The 15740-nt window shown below is 45.2% G+C and overlaps 1 protein-coding gene across 2 annotated transcripts in view; it reads right to left on the bottom strand.

Moving 5' to 3' along the window:
* The window catches only part of GON4L (gon-4 like), a 60645-nt gene extending 49992 nt beyond the window's left edge, over positions 1 to 10653 (bottom strand). Inside the window, exons 1-7 of one of the 2 annotated variants that reach the window (XM_089483089.1) lie at positions 10589 to 10653; positions 10300 to 10411; positions 7049 to 7273; positions 5823 to 5969; positions 1996 to 2189; positions 627 to 701; positions 368 to 418 (exon numbers count right to left, since the gene is read on the bottom strand). In XM_089483089.1, the coding sequence (XP_089339215.1) occupies positions 368 to 418; positions 627 to 701; positions 1996 to 2189; positions 5823 to 5969; positions 7049 to 7223 (642 nt within the window). In that variant the 5' untranslated portion in view covers positions 7224 to 7273; positions 10300 to 10411; positions 10589 to 10653. The remainder of the gene's footprint in view (positions 1 to 367; positions 419 to 626; positions 702 to 1995; positions 2190 to 5822; positions 5970 to 7048; positions 7274 to 10299; positions 10412 to 10588) is intronic. The other variant, XM_089483088.1, reaches the window with a different exon arrangement.
* Between the last annotated feature and the right edge of the window lie 5087 nt (positions 10654 to 15740).

Genomic DNA, 15740 nt, shown 5'->3' on the forward strand with positions numbered 1-15740 from the left:
GGCAAACATATGATGCTGTTTTCTTGGCTAGATTTGTGCTAAGGACATTTGTTATTGCCTTCTTCCAACACTGAGAGCCTGTGACTTGCCCAAGGTCACCCAGTGGGTTTCATGGCCAAGTGAGAAATCAATTCCTGGTCTCCAGAGTCATAGTCCAACACCAAAACAGATGGCAAAATCAAGGTTTGCTTTTGGGAATTTTTTATTTCTTTTTAATATTTTCAAGCCATCTTGCCCCAAGGCTAAGATCTCCCACCCAGTCTAGAAGAAAGCATTTCTTATTTACAGTTGCTGCAAAAATATATATCTTAAACAAGAAGAAAGTCTCCAAGATTGGCAGAACCAAGGCAATTATATACCTACTCACCACTCCTTTTTCCACCACTTCCTTCAGTTTGGAACGAGTCATTTTGGGCTCCTAAGGGACAGAAAAATAGCGCAAATTATCCATCAGTCCATTAGAATGGACTGAAAAATTGATACAGCAAATTTTGTCTTCTTCTCCTCAATTGCACCACATGCTTCAAGGGGCAAACTGATTTCCCATTTCCCTATAGCTCCCTTGGAAACCATCCTGGTAGAAGGCAGGGTATAAATTCAATAAATAAAGACAAAGGGAGACTTACAAACATAGGAATGTCCTCTGTCTCGCTGATGGCGGCTTTCATCATGGCCACAACATGCTCATTTGTGATCACTTCCTGGAGGCCCAAAAACAGAAATAAGGCTTTCAAGCTACCTTTATTTGAAGATAAGGAAACATCTAAAACGGGGATGGGCTATTGCATAGGGACAATATTTCCTCCCTAACCCCTCTGTGGAATGCATACATGCATGCATTCAAACGTATACGTGTGCATACACACACCTCACATACCAAAGCACCTCCATTTTTCTTCAGAGGCCTTCCCAGAAAAGCAAACAGAAATGATGTTATGTCATTTGCTGTTGCTATTTAGAAAGGGACTCTAATGAAAGCAAAGATTTGGTGGTGGAAGGTTCTGATGGTTTGGATGGGAGTGCTTCCACAATTTTGGGAGGCTTTCTGCGGTTTTTCTGGTGCAAATTGTCTCCAAATTCGGTCAATTTTTCTTTAAAGATGGAGTTGGGAGGTTTTAAAGGACTGGCAGAGAGCTTCAGGGACTGCAAAAGTAAAGTGCAGGAGCCATATGCAACCTCCCCAGCTGTGATCTCCTGAAAGTGCAGAATACAACCTAGCCTAATTCAAGCAAGGCAATGAACAACAACTCCCAGAATCTGCCAGTCATTAGGACTATCGTGCCAGATTGGGAACTAGGGCTTGCTGCAGATCTCCAAGATCTCAAGCAGAGAAGCCTCTTTCCCACCACCTGCTACTTCATTCCTTCAAAAGAGAATGCCAAGGACTGAACCTGCCATCATTTTTAAGCAAAGAAAGAGCTCTGCAGCTGCAGTAGCATCCAGAAATCTCTAAAGGCAATTCAAAGATACTGAGTTGGACATATAAATCCCAAAGGTTAATATAAATCCCAAAGTGGCTGTAGAAATGGCAGATTTCTACACAGGAGAAATCATCTTCTGGTGAACAACCTCTGAGGGTTTGATAAATCAGAATTCCTGTTTCTTTCCAAGCTATCAATGACTGGTCCTGGTCCAGTCGAGAGCAGGGGTTCCCAACTGTGCTCCGAGGAGTCTTTAAGGCTCTGCGTACACTCCCAGGTGCTCCACAGCAACTCCAGGAAAATTAAAGAAATAAAAATTGAATGAAATTAAAGAATAAGAATAATTCCTATATATACTCTTAAACACTATTAACTTGTAAGACATATGGTAGGCCTCTTAGGAGTTCCGCCATAGAAATAAGGGCTCAGTGGGTCAAAGAGGTTGCGAACCTTTAGTCTACAGGGTTTTGTGAGGCTAGTGATTTCAGTTTTCCTCTTTACACAGCTATGATCACCTAGCTATCTTTTGTAGCCTTTCATTTTGTATTCCCTTTCCCCCAGATCCTGGACTCACATGCAGTATGTTTCGCACATTGACAGCTGTCAAGTTGTGTTGTTTTGCCCCATCTTCCAAAGTCCGGTCCAATGTGTCATCTAGTTTAAGGTTGCAATCCAAGGGCCCTCCTTCTTCTTCCTCCTGGCTTTTTCCTTCCCTTTTTCGCTTTGTAGCTTTCCTCTTCTTTTTCTTCCCTCCCTCTTCTCGCTCTTCTGGAAACCAGAAAAAACATGTATATACGCACAACACTGGCATCAATATAAAATCACATAATCACAGAGTTGGAACACATCACAAGGGCCATCCAGTCCAACCCCCTGCCGAACAGTAAGACATAATCAAAGCACTCCCAATAGATGGCCATCTAGCCTGTTTGAAAACTTCCAAAAGAGACTCCACCACACTCTGAGGCAGTATATTCCACTGTCAAACAGCTCTTACTGTCAGGAGGTTCTTCTTAATGTTGAAGTGAAATCTCTGAGTCTTAGTCGCTGAAGCAGTAGAAAATAAGCTTGATTCATCCGCAACATGTTATGCCTTCAAATATTTAATCATGGCTATCAATATCCTTGAAAGACTATATCTATGATCTTCATGAGGTGGTCCAAGCCTAGTCACACACTCCCTCGGCAGAATCCACCTTAAAGGCTTGTGTGCCAATAAAATGAAGGATGAGGGAAGCTGAGTTCTTTGTAGGAAGGGTCCAGATGAAAGAACATAACAAAATAGGGAGAAAGTCAGAAAAGCTAAAGCACAAAACAAGCTGCAACTTCCCAGAAAGGTCAAAAACAATAAAAAGGGCTTTTTGGTTATGTTCATGGCAAAAAGAAACACAAGGAAATAGTAGGGCCGCTGTGTGGAGAAGACAGCAAAATGCTAACAGGGAACATAAAAAAAGGCAGAACTACTCAACACTTTCTTTGCCTCGGTCTTCTCTGAAAAGGAAAATGCTCAACCTGAGGAAAATGGAGCACATGATGTAGTAGGAGAAATGCACCACACACTAGGTAGAGAGGCAATACAGGAATACCTGGTTACCCTAAACAAATTCAAGTCTGCAGGGCCAAATGAATAACATTCAAAGATATTAAAAGAACTGGGAGAAGTAATCTCAGAACCACTGTCACTACTCTGTGAAAATTCCTGGAGAACAGAAAAGATGGCAGCAGACTGGAGGAGGGCAAATGTCGTCCCCATCTTCAAGGAAAAAAAGAGGACCCAAATAATTATCACCCAGTCATCCTTATATCAATCCCAGAAAAGACTTTAGAGCAGATAATTAAACAATTCTGTAAGAACGTAGACAGGAATTCCATGAAAAGCCAGCATGGGTTTTTCCAAACCAACCAGTCCAGACTAATCTTATCTCTTTTTTAAATAGAGTCACAAAGTTGGTAGATGGCGGGAATGCTATGAATGTAGCATATCTTGATTTCAGTAAGGAATGCAACTGTTAGGTGAATTTGTAACTGACTGATTGAACAAACTCAAAAGGTACTCAACAATAGCTCCACCTCATCCTAGAGAGAAGTAACTAACGGGGTGCCATAGGATTCTGTCTTGGGGTCCAATGCTATTCAACATCTTTATCAATGACTTGTATGATGAAATAGATGGCACACTATCAAATTTGCAGATGATTTTAAATTAGGAGGGATTACTACCGTATATACTCAACTATAAATTGACCTCATGCATAAGTAGAGGAAAGGTTTTGGGGCCAAAATTATGGATTTTGATATGACCCGTGGATAAATTGAAAGTAAAGCTTAGGTGCATGTAACAAAGGATGTAAAGGATGGTGCAAAGGAAAATTATGCCAAAGAACTTAGAAAATTCTGGCAGGCATAATTGTTTGTGTTCATCTTAAGGCTGGATAGATGAGAGAGTAGAGGAGATCCATGCTTCTTTTTGGTGCTCCCAGGATGGACTAAGCTCTTGCCTTTTATCACTCTATTCAGAGAAAAGGGATGGCTCATATGTGTGTGTGTGAGTTAAAGTACAACACTTACACTGAACCATGGATAAATCGACCCAGGTTTTTGGGGTCATTTTTTTGACTAAAATTTCAAGACTTATACATGGGTATATACAGTAATATGCCCAAAGGACAGAATCTGAACTTCACAGATTAGAAATCTGGGCCAGAACTTTCTGGGCCAGAACTAACAGAATGAATTGCAACAGGAAGAAATGCAAGGTTATAATGTAGGCAGAAAAAGTTAAATGCTACTAAACTTAGGCAGAAAATGAAAGGAAATATAATAATAATCTTTTTCTTCTTCTTGGCTTTTCTTTGCAAACGAAGATTCAGGAAGGATTCATCCGTGCTTTCTACAAGCACATTGATGACGTTGGATGTATCCTTCCAGCCTGTGCAATGGATTTTTCTGGTGGAGCGCAGCATGCACAGAACTGGCCTCACCCTTTAAACCAGAGGTTCGACTGCTGAGGTCTTGACAAGCATGGACAGTGGCAGCGAGGTCCTCGGGTCATAGGTTTGATTAGAGTTTCCTTCTCTGAGATGGTTGACCTTGCAGAGTTAGACGAACACCATCTGCCCGGGTTTGGGATTAGTGTTTTCCTTCTCCTAGGATGGTTGCCATAAGGCTAGAGAGCCCATCCTGCCCTTTGGCGTTCTTGGCCAGATCCTTCGGTTGTGACCAGTCTGGCATGAGAGGCCCTGCCAGTGGCTATTATACCACTGCCAGCATAGCTCACAACTTAATTAGGGTACACAAGCCTCTCCCCTACACAGTCAGAGCATAGCTGGAGGGGAATAGGAGGCTGTAAGATGACAGTTAAGGAGGGAGGAGTCTCTTCCTTCAGGCTAGCCCTGATGAAGCTGGATCTGCCTGATCACTACCTCTCAGGCCGGAAGATGACAGTTAAGGAGGGAGGAGTCTCTTCTTCCAGGCTAGCCCTGATGGAGCTGGGCCTGCCTGATCACTCCCTCCCAGGCCAGAAGATGACAGTTGGAAGGAGGGAGGGGAGGGCTCTTATTATATATTATATAGGATGGGTGAGACCTGACTTGATGGCAGGACATGCCAAAGAATGCTAAGAGTCACAGTGGACCACAGGCTTAACATGAGGCAGCAATGAGATGGAACAGCTAAGAAAGCAAATATATTTTAAGATGCATCAACAGCAGTATAGATCGAGGGAAATCATAATACCAGTCTATTCTGCTTTGGTCAGACTTGGGATCTTGTGTCCATTTCTGACAATCACAATTCAAAAAGAATGTAGACAAGCTGGAGTGTGTCCCAAGAAGAGTGACCAAAATGGTGAAAGGTCTGGAAACCACGCCCTATGAGGAGCAGCTTATGGAGCTGAGTATGTTTAATCTGTCAAAGAGAAGATTAATTGCTGACATGGTAGCCATGTTTAAATATCTGAAGAGGTGTCATACTGAGAATGGAGCAGGCTTCTTTGAATCAGTGTAATGTATTGTCTCAAGTTACCATTGATTCAGTGGGTCTGCTCCAGCTGGGACAAACTATAGCATCTAGGCCTGTATCTTAATGACCAACAAATGGCTGCTAGAAGCTGCTCTGGGACTAAAGGTCACTTCCACACAACAAGTTCCCAGTCTGAAAATACCTTCCCTCTGATCAATGAGATGAAGTTTGTGGGCCAGATGGAGAACCTCTGTGGGCCACATCTGGACTGAGTGTACCCTTTCCTGGCTGTACACCAACAAAAATGCAAAAGGGTTACAGATGCCTCAAGTTTCAGATTTTTGCATGCTCCTTCTCACAATATAGAGCATGTTAAGAGGTGATCCTGAGGAAATTTAAGTGTCAGGATCCACTTTGGAGGGGCAGCAACACAATACTCACCAAATGGTATAAAGAGTCCCATCTCCTCTGCTTCCTCTTTTACCTCTTGGAGCAGCTCAACACTCTGCACAGGCTTTGGAGCTTTCACATTTGGACAGTCATCTCCAACCTCCCATTCTACCTCCAGCTTCGGCAAAAGGCTGCCAGCTAGAATAAAGAAATAGGAGAAAACTGGAAACTCTACTTATAGTAGGCCTAGTGTACTCATTTTAGATGGGGCTGGTGCCACAAAATGGCATCACCAGGCACCTGTCAAGGACCACAACCCTGGAAGGACTCACAGCTAACTCCTGGTCCTTCTAGGGTCTACTGCTCCTCTTCCTTGCTGTCCCTCTAACCCAGGGGTAGGCAACCTTTTTGAGCCGGGGGCCAGGTTGCTGTCCCTCAGACAACTGGGGGGCCGAAGCCAAAAAATGAATAATTAAATAATTTTTTTTTTAAAAAAATTAAATAAATAAATAAACCGGTTCAAATGTAGGACAAAATTTCAAATGGAGGACACTTTTTAAAAAAAATGGAGGACATGCTAACAAATTGGCTGATTTTTTAAAAAATGTTAATATAAATGCATGTTTCAGAGGCTTCTATAGACAATTGCCCCCCTTGCCTGCCTCCTCTTGATAGGCCAAAGGCCCCACACCCTCACGTGAGAGGCCAAAGGCTCCGGCGGCAATCGGCGGCAGGACCGGGCTGGGGCCAGTCCCAAGGCCTTGCCGGGCCGCATCCGGCCCGCGGGCCGCAGGTTGCCTACCCCTGCTCTAACCTCTATGAACACAGAAGCAGTGACAAGGGTGAAGAAATGTAGCAATACCTTCCAGACTTTGGGCTAGCCTGGGTTTGTTGGACTGGTAGAGCACAAGGGAAAGGGCAAGTGTATTGACAACAATAATACTGGCTGTTGATGATAGCATGACCCGAAGGTCGGTCATTCATAGGGTGACCATAAGTTGAAGTCAGCTTCATAGCAGTTAAGAACAACAACAAAGAGAGGGTTTATGTAGGTTTGTCCACACATAACAAACTAACACCATTGGCATCCAACGAAGACACATCACAGGAAGGAAGGAAGGAAGGAAGGAAGGAAGGAAGGAAACCAACCAGCACTGATTTCAGATTTACCACCTTATTGTGAGGTCTAACGATGAAATACAAGTATGTAATAGAAATGGTCTAAATTTGGTTTATGATTTCTGCATCATTTCACCCAAGCTTGCATAAACTGCTACCTTCACAGTCCAGTTTTTCTTCTTTCTTCTCCCCAAAAAGCTGAGGTGATGAAGATGCCTTTCCATCACAATGGCCTTCAGTTTTCTGCTGACAGAGATCTGACCCCATCTTAGTGAAGATCTTCTCATTCTTCAGTGAAACCTCGGCCATTTCTTCCCCGTTTTTCTGAGCCATCTCTCCAGATGGAATCACAACTATCTTGACTGCTTCATCACCAGCAACACCTAAGAAAGATATGTCCCCTGCAGGTGTTAGCAAAAGCCCTTGTAGAATCATGCAGCCTCCTAGATGTTCTGGACTACAACTTCCATCATCCTTCGCTGCTGCTTATGCAGCGAAGGCTTCAGGAAATTGCAGTCTGAACACATCGGATAGGCCACATTTACACTACAACCAATATAGACAATACTGCTGTTTCATTCAGAAACATGAGACCCAAAGTCTTTACTGCGAAAAAAGAGTCCACAACTCAGTGACAGGGCACATGCCTTACATGCAGAAGGTCCTTTAACTGGCATGGTTCAATGCTATGGAATTATGAGAATTGTAGTTCTGTGAGATGTTTAGCCTTCTCTATCAGAACACTCTGGTGACACAACAAACTATAATTCCTAGAATTCCACACCATTGAGCCATGGCAGTTAAAGTGGAGTGAAACTGGATTATTTCTGCAGTGTGGATTCGGCCTATGTCACTTCAGCCAATAAATTTCAGAAGAAAAGACTAACTGTGTTTAAAACTGTTCCTGCAAAACCAAGTCGTTACGTAGTACAACAAAAGCTGACAAATCTGCTTCAGTATAGGCTTATAATACATTCAACATGAGCCCTGTGTGGTTACTGTATCAGACTGTGAGTAAGGGCTGAAACAGACGGCCCTAAAGGGGCGGCATCACACTGCTGCTTTGAGTGCTGGATCGGGGCCACGACAACCACATATCATGGCCCCGATCCAGCGTATTTCTGAACCAAAGAGAAGTGGCAAAATGCCACTTCTTTTGGGGGCGGAAAAAGAGCACTCTTGCAGCAGCGTTTCAGCACATGTAAACGCCGCACTGCTGAAACAGCGTGAAGTCACAGCACATGCGGCCAGTCGTGGGCTTCCCAGCGGCATGGTGACAGCATCAGAGCATGCGGCGTCTAAACACTGCATTCAATGCCATCCCCAACCTGGCGCTTACTGCAAGTCTGTTTTGCCCCTAAACTGACCCAGCGTCAAAGACCTACTCAGGCACAAAGTTGACTGGGGTCCAAAACACACTGCAGAAATAATCCAGTTTGAGACCACTTTACCTTCCCAGGCTCAGTGGGAATCCTGGAAATTGTAGTTTCTTGGCACCAGAGCTCTCTAACAGAGAAGGCTAAATGTCTCACAAAAGTACAGTTCATAGAATTCCCTAGCACTGAGCCAGGGTAGTTAAAGCAGTCTCAAACTAGATTATTTCTACAATGTGTTTTGGCCCTGGGTAATCTCAAACCAGACACTATCTTTCCCGGATTAGCCTACATCACAGATATGTTATGAGAATAAAATCAGGACAGGGGAAAGAACTGCATGCACAACCCTTAGCAATTTGGAAGAAGTGTGAGATGAAGATGCAATAACTCTCTACACAGCAGCAAGGATTTCTGAATATGTCCACTCTCCTTTCACATACAGTATGTGCATCTTTCAGATTGGCCTCTTCCCATATTTCCTGGTTGTTGTGTATTTCTCATTAGAGTTGCCAGACTTCTTCAAAACCATTATAGGTGCAAGAGATCTCTTCAATTTTCACTATGCCAAGCCTAGTTGATTTTCAGAATAAGAACATGTAACTAAATACATCAGTAAAACCACACTGGCTGACTCAGAATCAAGCCTTAAGAAGAGTTGCCTATTCAGGGGGACCAGATGTCATAACTGCAAAGGAGGGGCAGGCACCACAAAATGCATTACAACATAAAAGCTAACAACACTAATCTGCATACAAATTCAATAGCAATAATAAGTACACATCTATCAGTGAACTAATCACTCCCTAAGCGGTTTATAATGTATAAGCTCATTGTGAGTCATGCTGGAAACGGAGGACATTTTGGGATTCCTCTTGAACAGAAGGCATGTAGGGCACGTGCTGGGAAATGAGGGTGCCTGGTCACCCTGTACCTACTGAATGTATAATTTACCGCAAAAGTATGAAATGGACAACCATGGTAAAGGCAATGATAGTCCCTTGACATGAACGTCTAGTTGTGTCTGACTGTAGGGAGTGGTGCTCATCTCCATTACTAAGCCAATGAGCAAGTGTTGTCCGAGGACTGCTCTGGCGGTCAAGTGGCCAGTATGACTGCACCGAACACTGAAACCTTCTCACCAAAGTGGTACCTATGTATCTACTTGCCTTTGCATGCCTTCGAACTGCTAGGTTGGCAGAAGCTGGGACTAGTGATGGGAGCTTAGCCCATCATGCAGCACTTGGACCTTGAACTGCCAACATTCCTATCTTCTGATCATCAGAACTGGTGTCTTAACCATAAGCCACCACATCCCATATCCCATATAACCGATATCTAGAAAGATCCTGTAGCAGCTTTGGGGCTCACTGAAAAAAAGAAGTTGGCAGTGTGGGGTTTTGTAGGCTAAAGTCTCAGATGCATTTGTTCCAAAAGTGCACACTGCCAACTTCTTTCTCTCAGTTCACAGAATTACACAGTTGGAAGAGACCACAAGGGCCATCCAGGCCAGTCCTCAGGCACAAAGCTGACTGGAGTCAAAAACACACTGCAGAAATAATCCAGTTTGTCTCTGCTCCAACTGCCCTGGCTCAGTGCTGGGGAATCCTGGGAACTGTAGTTTATTGTGGCACCACAGCTCAATGAAAGAGAAGGCTACATGTCTCATAAAACGACAGTTCCCAGAACTTCCCAGCATTGAGCCAGGGTTAGTCCAAAAAGATGCTACAAGAGAGGTTCCCAAACTGTGCCCTTTAAGAGATTTTGGACTTCACCTCCCAGAAGCCTCAGCCATGTTGGCCAACAGTCTGGGATTCTGGGAGCTGAAGTCCAAGATCCCTTAAAGGGCACAGTTTGGAGACCACTGCTCTAGGCATTGATTCTACAGACTGACCTTTGAATTCTACACCTGCAACCAAGGTAGCTCTGATACAAGGCAGTTAAAAAGGCCAATGCAATTTAGGCTGCATCAATCGAAGCACAGTGTCTCAAGGCAAGCAATAGGACCACTGTATTCTGCTTTGGTCAGGTCTCACCTGGAATATTGTGTCCAGTTCTTGGCACCACAATTCAAGGAGGACATTGAGGAACTGGAGCGTCTCAGAGGATGGCAACCAAATTGGCGAAGTGTCTGGAAACCATAAAGCCCTGTAAGGAGAGATTGAGGGAGATGGGTATATTTAGCCTGGAGAAGAGAAGGCTAAGAGGTGATAGGATAGCCCTCTTTAGGTATTTGAAGGGGCTGTCACACTGAAGCTGGAGCAAGCTTGTTTTCTGCTGCTCCAGAGACTAGGACCCGGAGCGCCTCTCCGCCGAGTGACTTACCTCCGTCTCCGCGCCCACCACAGCGCCTGGGCGCCGCCATTTTCCAACCCGGAAGCGGAACTGACGACGCAGGAAAAGGGGAGGAGCGAGGCAGCGTTGAAGCGCGGCGACGGGGGCGGGGCGTTGAGTCTTCCGCCGCCATCTTTGTTTCTGGTCCTGGCAACAAGGCGGCGCCAGGCAGGGAGGAACACTCTCAAAGGACTCAGACGCGGAGAGGCTTTCTCTTTCAGGGCGGAAGGATGTTTCAAGTCATCACAGCCCAGGCCGCGCTAAGACACCGCCCCCGCCGTGAGGGAAAGCACTGGGTGGAAGCCAGGCCCGCCATCTTTGTTAAGGGCAGGACGGCCGTCGATGCTCGCTTCCGGGCGCCTTCGAGAAAGTCCCGGATGGAAGAGCGCAGAGGGAAGAAGGCTGGGCGTAAGGGCAGTGGTGCCCAAACTGTACTCTTTAAGGGATTTGGGCTCCCAGAATCCCACGCTGTAGGTCAACATGGCAGAGGCTTCTGGGAACTGACAAAATGAATTTCAACAGGGAGAAATGTAGGGCACAAGTTAGGGCAGAAAAATGAAATGCAGAGATATAGGATCATGGGGGACACCTGGCTGTGAAAGGGATCTAGGAGTCCATGTAGACCACAAGTTGAACATGAGCCAACAGTGGGATGCGGCAGCTAACAAGGCCAATGCGATTTTAGGCTGCATCAATAAAAGTATAGTGTCTAGATCAAGGGAAGTCATAGTGCCACTCTAAAAATGCTATTTTTTAGGTTAGGTTCAATCTCTACATCCTCCACAGTTGCTGACAACGCCATGGCCAATGTTTGCCAGAGGTCGGCCATTGAATCACACTGGTGGACCTACAAGTGGTTAGAGAAGTGTTTTCTCTAGTGATATCTAGGTCCTCCCAAACAACTCTATGGAATCATAGAATCATAGAGTTGGAAGAGACGCTAAGGGCCATCCAGTCCAACCCCATTCTGCCATGCAGGAACTCTCCATCAAAGCACCCTCAACAGATGGGCATCCAGCCTCTGCTTAAAGACCTCCAAGGAGGGAGACTCCACCAGACTCCGAGGAAGGAGTGTGTTCCATTGTCAAACAGCCCTCACTGTCAGGAAATTCTTCATTATCTTGAGGTGGAATCTCTTTTCCTGCAGTTTGCATCCATTGCTCTGTAGCCCAAAGTCTCTAAAGCCTCAGAAAAAAAGTTTGTTCCACCATCTTCAGTATGTTATTACAGCGTACTTCCAAGTCATTTTTTTACTTATGGTGACCCTAAGGCAAAGCTGTCTCAGGGTTTTCATAACAAGTTTCTTCAGAGGAGACTTGCCATTGTCTTCCTCTGAAGCTGTGAGAGAGTGACTTGTCCAGGGTCATTTAGGCCTGTTACAGACTGCCAAAATAAAGCTGCTTTGGGTCTCTCTGGAGGTATGCTGTTTAAATGATGCATGCACCCTAAGAAGCCAGAAGCTGCACCAAAGCTGCCCTCCAGTGCTTAGGAATGGAGTGTGGCTTTGGTGCGACCTCCAGACTCTTAGGACCCAGGCATCATTTAAACAGCATACCTCCAAAGAGACCCCAAGCAGCTTTATTTTGGCAGTCTGTAACACGCTTTAGTGGGTTTTTGTGCTCTGGGAAATTGAACCATCCTTGCCAGAGTCATACTCTACCGCCAAACCATTGCATCACAATGGCTCTCAGCCATTATTATTGTTACTGTTTTTATACCCCGCTCTTTAGAAATGCTCTCAGAGTTAGTTCCCTGCTCTCAGACTTGCAGTCAGGGACATAGCTGGGGGGGGGGGGGAATCCATGGGGTCTGAACCCCCCTTCTGTTAAGGTGGGGGCACGCCCGTGGTGTGTGCACACCACCGCACACGAACACACACACCCTCCCAATATCCTGGCTACATCCCTGTTACAGTCTAAAAAGGCATGACACAAAAGGAGAAGAGAATGGCAGTGGGGAAGGGGATGAGGTCCACTGGTGGTTCTTTCCCTCTGAGGACAGGGCCACAGCAGATGAAATGAAGGGAGAACCCTTCTTCTGTCTCTTAACCTTCTCTTCTCCAGGCTAAACATACCCAGCTTCCTAAGTCTCCACTTACAAGTTTTATGGTTTCCAGACCTTTTACCATTTCCATCACCCTACTCTAGACACCCTCCAGTTTGTCCACGTCCTATTTGAATGGTGGTGCCCAGAACTGGACACAGTATTCCAGGTAAGGCTGGACCAAAGCAGACTTGAGTGATGCTATTACTATCTTTGATCTGGACACTAGACTTCTATTGACGCAGCCTAGAACCGCATTGGCTTTATTAGCTGCTGCATTACATTGTTGTCTGAAAAGTTGACCATAGAGTTGTGCTGGAGAATCTAGAGGTTTCTAGAGAAAACACTTCTCTAGGCATTTATAGGTCCTCCAGCTTAACTCTGTGATCAACTTCTGGCAAATATGGACCATACAGCTGCACTGGAGGATCAGGAGATTCCTAGAGAGTGTTTTTTTATTGGCGGTTTTTCCATATTCGCGGAGGTCCTTCACCCCTAATCCCAGCGAATGTGGACCGCCCACTGTAATAACATTCGTTCTGCCATTCTGACAACATTCTGATGATGCTTGGCCACATGTTTCCATTATCATCTGTGAAATGTTGGGAGAGTATGCCAGGGAGTAAGCCTCAATTAAGACCGTAGGACATACCGCTGAGTTAGTATGCCTAGCAAACCAGAGTGACCTTGAGCTAGACAATCCGGCCCACACAGTCTGGCCCCGCACACATAGAATAACTGGGAAGAATGTGTTCGAACATCAGTCAACCAGGCTCATATTGACTCCCCAGAGAGCCTTCAGGGCAGCTATTCCGAAACTGTGGAACCATCTCCCAGAAGAGATCCATCTTATTACTTCCTTGGAGTCGTTTAAGAGGGCACTTAAGACGGATCTCTTCTGGCAAGCTTACCCACCTGACCTTGTGTAAGAGATACCTCCAGACCATAGTACGAATCTACTGCATTACCACTTGATGATGAGGCAGTTTTAAGATTAACTGATTTTTTTATTGCTGTATTTTATATGTATTTTATTATTGATGTATGTATTTTATTATTGATGTATGTATTTTAACGGATTGTAATCCCACCTTGATCCATCTGGGAGAGGCGGGAAAATGTAAATAAAACTATTATTATTATTATTATTATTTTATATTAATAGCAATCTATTTTAATATTGTAATAATTTAATTCCTTTTCAATGCACCTCTTTTCTATGTTTTTATTTATATGGTTCTTTTAATATTGCTGAGCCTCTCTGAGTCCCAGATCTGGGAAAAGAGCCGGGTTCCTTTGTGCAGGGCAGATGGGAGGCCAGAGGACCCAGAGCAATGGATGCAAGCTCCAGGAAAAGAGATTCCACCTCAGCATCAGGAGGAACTTCCTGACAGTAAGGGCTGTTCAACAGTGTAAATGGTGTCCCTTACATAAAATGGAAAATCAATAATGTGAAGTTGAAGGTTCTCACTGCCGTAATCCATATTTTTCGGTGGGGTTTTCAGGCTCTGTGGCTCTCTTTTGGAAGAGTTTATTCCTGACGGCATTCTCTGAAGACTCCAGCCACAACTACTAGTGAAACGTTAGGAATAAGCTCTTCCAGAACATGGCCACATAGCCCCCAAAACCCACAAAAAACTATAATTATGGAATATTTTATTTTAGCTTAATGGAGGAAAAACCTGAACGAAAACGCTTTTGGGTCCCCCCCCCTAATTTTTCTATGGGCCTTCACATCTCTAGGCCAAGAGCCTCTGGACAGTGGTGTCCCTAGGGCTGGTGTCACCCGGTGCAGCAACTCATGGTGTCATCCCCATTGACCTCCTCCTCCCATTTCACACCAGACAGAATCCTTAGTCATGCTTTTTTGCACTAATGTTATTCATAACTTGCAGTTCCCATATACCACTGAATGTAATGCTTACAGTCATTGAATAATTGAATCATGAGGCCCAAACAGACAGGCCAAAATAAAGCTGCTTTGGGTCACTTTGGAGATATGCTGTTTAAATACTGCATACATCCGAAGAGGCCAGAAGCCATGCCAAAGCCATGCTCCAGTCCTAAGAACTGCAGCGCGAAGCCTCTGACTTCTTAGGACGCATGCATCATTTAAAGAGCCAAGCTCCAAAGTGACCACAAGCAGCTTTATTTAGGCCTGGCTGTTTGGGTCCATAGAGACCACAAGGGCCATCCAGTCCAACCCTCTGCCATGCAGGAACACACAATCTAAGCACCCCCAGCAGATGGACAAAGGCTCCTGGTGGCAGGCCTTTATTTGCCTACAATCTCCCAATCGCAAACAGGTACAGGAAGATGAATGGCACAGATGGGGAGATGGTTCCAAGACCTTGCCGCAAAGCCAGATACTAATTCTGCTAACACATACACTTGGGAAATGTTGTAACAGGAGTGATCACATCATCCACAATAGAATCATAAAATTGGAAGAGATCACAAGGGCCATCCAGTCCAACCCCATTCTGCCATGCAGGAATTCACAGTCAAGCCCCCCCCACCCAACAGATGGCCATCCAGCCTCTGTTTAAAGACCTCCAAAGGAGACCCTACCACTCTCCAAGGCAGCATATTCCACTGTTAAACAACTCTGACTGCCAAAATTCCCTCCTAATGTTGAGGTGGAATCTCTTTTCTTGCAGCTTGCATCCATTGCTTCAGGGACTATTCTCTGGAGCAGCAGAAAACAAGCTTGCTCCCTCCTCAATATGACAACCCTTCAAGTATTTAAACAGGGCTATCATATCACCTGTTAACCTTCCCTTCTCTAGGCTAAACATCCCCAGCTCCCTGAGTCATTCCTCATAATGCATGGTTTCCAGACCCTTCACCATTTTAATGGCTCTCCTGTGGACCTGCTCCAGTTTCTAGTCTCTTTCTTTGGAGGTCTTTAAACAGAGGCTGGATGGCCATCTGTCAGGGGTGTTTTGAGTGTGAGTTCCTGCATGGCAAAAGGGGTTGGATCAGGGCCAGCCTGGACTCAGGGAGGGAGGGGCGTGGCTGCGCTGGCAGGGGCGTGGCTTGTCCGGGGCGCGTTCCAAGTGGGCGGGGCGAGCGCTGCATCATCAGGGCCGGGCGTCAG

The sequence above is a fragment of the Sceloporus occidentalis genome, unplaced genomic scaffold (genome assembly GCF_023333645.1).
Source record: "Sceloporus occidentalis isolate IW3139 unplaced genomic scaffold, rSceOcc1.0.p SCAF_20, whole genome shotgun sequence".
NCBI classification, from domain to species: Eukaryota; Metazoa; Chordata; class Lepidosauria; order Squamata; family Phrynosomatidae; genus Sceloporus; species Sceloporus occidentalis.